The 8,661-nt window shown below is 36.7% G+C and overlaps 1 protein-coding gene across 1 annotated transcript; it reads right to left on the bottom strand.

Moving 5' to 3' along the window:
• Nucleotides 1-3,132: 3,132 nt before the first annotated feature.
• Nucleotides 3,133-8,310, bottom strand: pold3 (DNA polymerase delta 3, accessory subunit). Its single transcript, XM_005796571.3, has 12 exons — nt 8,177-8,310; nt 7,711-7,766; nt 7,052-7,151; nt 6,922-6,961; nt 6,297-6,429; nt 5,966-6,221; nt 5,818-5,887; nt 4,735-4,870; nt 4,528-4,631; nt 4,255-4,334; nt 4,095-4,173; nt 3,133-3,576 (listed from the first exon to the last, which is right to left on the bottom strand). The coding sequence occupies exons 1-12, from the start codon at nt 8,231-8,233 to the stop codon at nt 3,371-3,373; spliced, it is 1,317 nt and encodes a 438-aa protein (XP_005796628.1). The 5' UTR covers nt 8,234-8,310; the 3' UTR covers nt 3,133-3,370.
• Nucleotides 8,311-8,661: the final 351 nt, after the last annotated feature.

Here is an 8,661-nt window from a genome sequence, read left to right as displayed (position 1 = left end):
CTCCTCACCCTCCTTCTTGTCTGCCCACTGTCAAAGAAATACGAGCCACTAGCGCCGCAAAAACTCTTCGGAGAAAAAACCCCCCCAAAAAACATAACATTCAGTCCGTTACGATATCAAGTTTCCAGGCTTGATATTTATTTCTCGATTATTAATCAGCGCTTCCCTGAACACAGCGATGGTTGATTGACTAGCTGTACTTGGTGCTAACGTGGCTAACACGAGGAACAGTTTAGTCCAATGCCTTTTCTGCTAAAATAAAATCTTTAGTGTATGTCAGATACAGTACACATTGCATATTGATCTGTTTAGCTAACGTAAGACTGTGTAGCAGACAGGCTTCAAGGTGTAGAAGTTGTATCAGTTCTGCCATTATGCTGTACTTAGCTAACGGGAAGCTAAGTGTGTTTGTCAGACGGCCACGCACGTGACCACGTAGAATGGGCATCAGCCAATGAAAAGCGGCCCCTCTGGTAAGGTCCATGGGCGGGTAGTGCCCAGTTACCAAACAACCAAAGCTCCACCCACTTCATTGTTAGACATTTGGTAGTCTGATTTTACCACTGTATGGGATCTACAACAGCTGCTGGAAAAGAGAAGTGTTTTGTTGTTGACCATTGTGCATCTTTTTGCTTTTTGTATAAAGTGCAATTGTAAATATTGATGCGTGGGGTCATGGCCAGTAGCAGTTCATTTGCCTAAAAGTGATAAAGCCCTAAAACAGCTCATTCTCAAAGGAGCTCAAAATCAACAGAACTGAGCAGATGAAATCTCATTATCTAACAATGAGTTTGAACAAAAAATGTAATGAATATGTTTTATGTAGCCCATGGACCTATCCTGATTTATTTTAAAAAACATAATAGGTCCCCCCCCTCCCTTTTTTAAAGGTTTTGTTTGCTCTAGTGGCCTTTAATTGAAAGTAGTTTGACAGGAAACAGGTTAATGAGAAAGGGGGAAGACATGCAGCAAATGTCGCCAGGCTGGGAATTGAACCTGCGACCACCGTCACGAGGACAAAGGCCTCAATACTTGGGTCGTGCTTTGCCCATGCGCCACCACAGCACCCCAATAAGTCCCCTTTAACTTAAATGCTCTCCTGAATTCTCAGTGACACGTTGGATAATTTAACACATTTCTGATACGTTCAGCTTGTGTAAAAGTTGAGTTTGTCTAATTTGCTTTAAGGGAAATATTAGGAACAGCACTAGTCTTTGTTACACCCAACGTGGGATGCACAGTAACTTCAGCCTGTGAATCAGCTGTCTTTTTGGCTGCAGCTGTGTAAGCTCCTCTTCCAGTACAGAAAAAATATATGAATCATGTCTGACCTCATTCAACGGATGCCATTATGGAGCAGAAAGCCACAGTAAACCACCAGTGTCTGCTCACATTTGCAGACCACTCCCAGAAACACCACAGGATATCCTTTTTCATGTAACAGTGCCTAGCTAATCCAAATACCAGTTCAACTGGCCCACTTGTGTGTTCACAGAAAGAGTGAGAGGGTGGGGTAACTGGGCAGCCTAAACATTACAGAACAACACATCCCTGCAGACCGCACTGCCTGCTGCATCTCATCTGTCAGCCTGGTGCTCTGGGATAAAAGGAAAGCTCTACTTTCCAGGCTCTTGTCTCATCCCGTATTAAATTTTCTGCCACTTTAAACAAAATGGTAGAAAAGAAAACAACTGATAGATTTATTTACCACACAGTTACATATTTATTTGAGCCCCCCTCCACTCTGTGTACGATACAGCTCAGCATCCAGCTAAGCCTCTTAGTCGACAGCTGTGTCTCGCTCATTACAGTCATGTAGCTTGTACTGGAGATTTATTTTCATTGTGAAAGCGTTAGGCCGTGGGCATCAATGAGACTTAGTGAAAAGAGATGACAATATAACCATGTCCTTCTTCTGTGGCCTTAACAATAAAGGTCTTTCAAATTGGAAAACAAAATTAATAAATAAGTCAGTTGTGACTTTATTAAAACTATTATTGCTGTGGTTCTTTTGCCAGAGGTGTTTTCAAATGTCAAAATTTGCATGTAAACATTTGCATGTATATTATAAAATCATGAAAATCATTGAATATTTTCTGTGGCTAATACAGGTGTACTGCCAAGTCATAATGCACAATTTCCCACCACTTGTCTTGTGCTGACTTTGACAGTACAGTCATGTGACAGATAAAGTAAACTGAGTACACATTCCTGAAGGGCTTCTGAGCCAACTTTGAACTCTAAGAAAACTCCTGCAACCTGTCTTCCTTTCCTTTATGTAAAGTCTCTGGGAAAGTATTCAGATTTCTTTAATCTTACATCCTGAACAATTGGTCTCTTCAGCTAAATGTGGTGGAGGTCACATCTGATGTGTGAATGATTTTCTTTCCTGGAGTCTCCTCGTATTTAGTACTGCAAGCCTGCCTTAAACCTAAACAATATAAAACCGTCTACATAAGTTTGAAACAAAACAAGGTATGTATGGCCACTGGAAAGCAACAAACCATTTTCTTTAACAAAAATTCTGCATTAGTTTCAATTGCTTCTACTATCGTCCTCTGAAATAAGATGTTAGACATTGTATCTCGATGGATCGAGAGCATCAGCAAGGATGTTTTCGCACACATTTATTCCAGGCGGACATGTTTCACAAACAATAAATTAAGCTAGTCACAATGTTGACATATTTAATAAAACCCCAATTAAATTATTTGTTGTGGTGGTAAAGCACAACATGACCAATTGTGTAAAGTATAAAGCGCTTTAATTAGATTGTTTAAAGGCAAAATGCATATTTTTATGCAGTTTTCACTTTATTACTTCTTTGAATGTTTTTTTTTTTTTTAGTAAATTGTCTTTCTGAGTCTGTATACTCCAGTTACTGATTACTAACTTGGTTGACAATCATTTCAATAATTGACTCATCACAATTTATCCGATCAATCATTTCAGCGCTACTTATTTTAGAACAGTAATGTAAAGTAACGCATTAGAAACTCCAAACCTTCAATGCAATTTGGTTCCATTTGCTAAAAACACACAAACACTTGTTAACTAGACTTGTTATGGCCCAATATTATCAGTCTGTTTTGTAACTTTTTTTTGTTCACAATAATCACAGAAGCCTTCCCCTTTAATCACATAAAAACACACTTTGTTTAATTTCCATGTTTATTGAATTAATCAGCAAAGTGTCATAAAAACTTGATCTTCCTGAATTAAACATGTTTAAAGGCTCAAGTCCATTTGAGACGTGTTTTTCTGCCATTCAACTATGTCCGTTTAAGTGAACTAATTCAGTTTATCTAAACGTCCTCGTAGGATGTCTGCCAACAGTTCGGTGTTGTCCCTCAGTGCCAACAGAAATGTCTCATTTCTTTTGGAAGAATCCCATAATGGAAGCTTGTTTACTTCCTTTATTTGAGCTTGCTGATGATTTCTTCTGAGTCTTTTTGTCGTCGTCTTTGCTGCTCGACGTTGGCTTTGCTTTATTGTTGTTACGTGGAGCTTGTTTGGTGCTCTGAAAGTCATCCTCTGTCTCAGAGTAAGATTCGCTCACGTAATCTTTTTCTGTTACTGTGTTAAAAAAGAACAGAGTGGGAGATGAATGTATAGTTATTATCCCTAATAAAAATGTTTCAGACTAAAATGGCAAATATCTTGTTTATGGATTTATTTCTTGAACCAGGAAGATGTGTAAATTATCTAAACAAAGCAACAATAATACAGTCATTTGATTAAAAGTTATTTTCATATTTATAATCCAAATTTTCTCAAATCAACTAGTTATGTCCCAAAGTATTGATGCAAAAAATCACTTTGAATGTTGCTGGTTATGTAAATAATCAATTAATTAGTCTTAATGAACAGGTATAAATGAAGAGATGGATTGATGGACAAAACTAAATAGATGTATGGAAAGATGATTGATTCCTGGATGAACTGAAAAATACTGAACTGTTGGCCAAGAAGACATAAAGATTAATGGAAGAATTGATAAATGAATGGATGAACTGATGGATGTATAGGTAAAAATCAAAGGATGTTAAAAAAAGTAAAAAAGATCAAATTTAATTTCATAATTTTGTTCCTACCAATGCATCCTTCCTCATCCTTAAAGGTACGTGACTTCAGGACTTTTCTCCTCCTCCTTATTTTGGTTCCAGAGCTCGTCTGAATGCAACAGGAAACAATCCAGGTCCATCAGAAAAATGTATTTGTTGCTACATGAATGACCTGATTCTGTTCACTCACATGTGAATGTTGGACAGTCTCAGGCTCCTTTTTAGGACTCGGCTCGCTTGTTTTCATCTGAGGTGGAGAATCTGGAATAACTGGTAAAAAAAAGAGATGAACTTCAGACAGTTTTCTAGATAAATCTGACAGGTGATGTCAACCTTTCCAATTAAAATTAATTCATCAGAGTTTTAAATATGAACATAGACTTTAAGAAATTGTAAATATGAAGATTTTTCTCTTCCCCTCATCCAATATCAGAATTAAAGAAAGTAGCAGTAAAACACTGACCGTCTTCATCGCTGCTGTCTGGTTGTGGTTTCTTGATCCTTCGCCTCTTCTTTTTCTCCATTTTCTCCTCCTCGCTATCAGACTCTTCCATTCGCTTTGATTTGCTTTTTTGTTAAAAACAAATTCAAAACATTTATATTTTAATACATACTGCAGCCACACTTTAATTCATAATTAAAAATATACATTTATGGCTGTGAATCAAACCTCCTGGAGTCTGCTTTGGTTTCTTTGTGCAGCTGCACGGCTGCAGGTTCCTCCGCTGTCGTTCTCTGATGCTGCTGCTCTGATGCAATGGCCAACTGAGCCTCCTGCTGCTTCTCCACAGGTTTCTCTGGTTTTTCTGGAGGTGACAAATCAATTCAGTTTATTTCTACAACTCCAATTCAGAACAAATATAATCTCAGTGCATTACAAGACGACAGGTATTTGGTTTATGTACAGAAAAACAATCAATCCAATCATAAAACCATATAAACTTAGGTCAATTCTAGTAATAATACAATCCATTAAGTCAATAACTTTGAAGTAATACCATAATCCCTTAAATTTCCTGCAATTTTTACCCTCCCAAAAAAATCCTGCTTATAGATGCTACAAAGAAATGGTCAAAAATGGACACATCTGAAAGAAATTTGAAAAGTTTTCAGCAGCAGATTTTGTTGGATTGCAGATATAAGACTTGCTGTGGACTAATTATTTTAATTTAGTACATTAATTGGACTCTTCTGGATGCAGAAAATACAGTTTTTGCAGGGCTTCTGTCCTGTCAATAATACGAGGTTTTGAACGGTGAGTTGGACATTATTTTGCATTTCCAAGTGGCTTGACAAAAGTGTTTACAGTGTCTACATTTCTGATTGTATCAGTGATTGGCATAAATCCTTGGAATCTCGAGAATCGTAGCTTTCCAATAAAGTATGATATGCTTTTGTACATCACACAATGCTAATCCCTTACACTCATCAAGCAGTGGCAATTGTGGAACAAAACAACGCTATTTGTACCATCCCTTCTGTGAGTTGACCTGACTTTAAAGACCAAGCTGCAAAACACAGTTGTGAAACAAGATGGTAGTTCTTTGGTGTGATAACATAACTTTGAATTATGGAAACCCAAAAAGTGTGTTGGTAAAAATAAAAACCCAGATTCTCCAAAAGTTAAATCTTCAAAAATAAAAAATACAATTAATTGATCAAATCAATTTATCAAGGCGTAAGACGTTAAATGAAAAAACTTTCCAGACTACAGATGATTCCTGCATTTTAATAATAATATACTGTAACTCACTTGTTTGAGTTCCAAAGAAGTTGGCCATCGGACTGGACTTCGCTGCTGGTTTGGTTTTTGGAGCCTCTGGCTAAAAGACAAAACAGAAATCTAAATCTCTACTTTTCTGTAATAACAACCAACTATGCCCAACAACAAAAACTCCTACCACAGGAGATTTTTCTTTGGGTTCAGGCTTGACTTCTTTGCTGTTATCCTGATTTTTGGGTGCAGATTTATTTGCAAACATTCCCATGATGCCTTTCTGCGGCTTGCTTGATGGTTTGGAGGCAATGTTGGCGTCTCCGTTCATGGCGGACTTTTTATTTTCAGGCGCCGATGGAGGAGCTCGCTGGATTTCCTGGACCTGCTGCAGCTCCGCTGCAGACATGGGCACCGCTCCGGCACATCGGATCGCGCTGTATCTACAGGAAGCCAAACGGTTTTTATCAGCTAAATGCATTAGAACCAGCATATTTTTTATTAATAAATCTTAAAACCTGCTGCAATTCTTCAGGTTGTCTTTAATGGCATCGTAGTCGACGCTGTAGAGGGGGCCGCTGTCTTTGAGCAAAGCTTTCTGGACGCTGTAGACATGAACGCTCACTATCAAACTCATTTTGGATTTGAAATCTGCAGAAGAAAACAAATTTTAAAGACAAATTTTGGTTTCTTTTGTGCTTTATTAGTGAAAATTGCAATTAAAACGAATTGTGTTTATTTTGTTGTTGTTTTTATTCATTAAATATTGTTTAGTTTATAGGTTTAGTTTTTATAAGTTATAGTAGTAGTTTTAGTTTTTTTCACACTTTGACCTTTTTAAATTTTGCAACTTTTAAAAATTTCCAAACTATTGTATTATGATTATGTACACATCAATTGGTTAATTGATTGTTAACACAAGACACCATTTTCAAAAAAAATTATTCAATTACTGTTGAACCAACTGACATTTGCTGTCTCCATTTTGCAGACTAGTGTAAGTGTCGCTACTAAAAAGTGCCATAATTTGCACACTGCTGACGTAAATTGATTGTTTATTTCGTTAGTTTTAGTCAACTATAATAAACTTTGTAAAGACTACTTAGGACTGAAACTACACGAAAACAAGAATGGGATATTTACCTTCCAATTGGTCTTCTCTGACAACAGACACCTTGTGACACTAAAAATATCATAAAATAAAATCAACTTGACATTTTCTGTTTTAAAAAAAAAAGATGATGTGAGAGTCAGAGGAACTCCTGTTACTCACCATTTGACCTTTGTCCTCAAGTTTCCCAGACACGAGGTATGTGGCGTGGAGCTGAGGTGAGCTCTCCTTCCTCTTGTGCTCCAAGTAATGGTAAAGCATCCTGAAAACACATTTTACATGCATTTAACTCAAGACATATGAAATATGTTTTATTATTTTCCCAATCCCACCTTTTCCGCCTCTGAATTCCACTTTTTCCCATTTTAACCAAATTTATTAACCCAAAAGTACATAATTGTGGTGGGATTGAAAAACAATGAGATCAATAACTAGAAGTTAACATTTCCTGTTATTCTGTGTGGTGTAATAAGCTTTCTCCTGTAATTTTCTGGAAAAAAGTCAAACCTTATGAACACAACTAAGAATCTCCTTTTTAAAATAAAATAAAATATCCCTTTTAAAAACGCTTTAGAATTTAACTCGATACAAAAATAGTTATCAGATAACCCCCCCCATAATAACTAAAAGCACAAGTTATAAAACTATAACATTTAGTATTGATTATACCATGTATATTTTTGTCTTTAGTATTCACATGAATTTGCAGTTCCTGATCAGATGGGGGATTTATTGCTAGAAATCCCTGAGGAAGATGAAGACAGACACAGTAATGTTTTTCAATACTTCTTTCTCTCTTTGAGAAAACCAGTACTACTTACTGTTTAGCTGTGTTAACATGGACTCCGAGAGTCAGACTGAGCCACTTATAGGTTACCTGAGAAATAAGAAAATATATGATTACTTTGTGTTCAGATGAGAAGCTGTGAAAAGCAGTTTATTTAACCGTTATATTGTATAGCTATCTGCTGTTGAGTCTTGTTCTAAAGTAGCTGTTGGGGTTTCAATGCATTCAGTGAAACAACTCAACCGTTAGAAAAAAAAAACTGTCGACTGTTAGCGAAATTTATACTGTAATATTAAAGCCGAATGAGTCAGACGACTTAAACCTTCCATGCTGTACAATTAACTCCCCTAGAAAAAGGAAGTCTTTTGTTTTGAAAGCTATACGACATTTAACTGTTATATTATTCAACGTAATTCCGCGGCTACATGTTTGCACAATTCGAAAGCTAAAATCAAACATTAAATATGACGGAACACGTCACAAATTTAAAATATCCTCACTATTTTGTTGTGATCGTTGACATATTCGTCAATATTATCCAAATAAAGCTCGTCCATTGTGTCGGATTTTCCACAAACACCTAGCTTGTAGTTATTTGACTGCGCGGGAAAGCAGTTTATTTACTTCCGCCTACAGTCACGTGATTGCATCGTGTTCCGGCGCAACGTGAAGCTGTAGACTGCCCTCTACAGGCCGACAGGCGCCAATGCAGCCAGCCACACATTGATTTAAGGTTCGCCCCATGATAAAAATAACAGATTCTCCTAAAAAGAGGACAGAACAGTGAAATGACTAACTAACACAAATGTTCGATTATACAGGTAAACAATTTACTGCTGCTACTACAACAACTTGACATTAAGCAATCATTTCAGTTTGTTTAATGGGAACAAACAAACAAAAGCAATGGAAAATCTGTTTGTTGTTTTTGTAGTTCTCTAGTCAAAGTTTACACCTAAATCCAAATTAGATATTGTGAGATTAA

The sequence above is a fragment of the Xiphophorus maculatus genome, chromosome 6, assembly GCF_002775205.1.
Source record: "Xiphophorus maculatus strain JP 163 A chromosome 6, X_maculatus-5.0-male, whole genome shotgun sequence".
NCBI classification, from domain to species: domain Eukaryota; kingdom Metazoa; phylum Chordata; class Actinopteri; order Cyprinodontiformes; family Poeciliidae; genus Xiphophorus; species Xiphophorus maculatus.
Note: the sequence above shows the minus strand (reverse complement) of the source record. Positions and strands in the feature narration are given on the sequence as shown.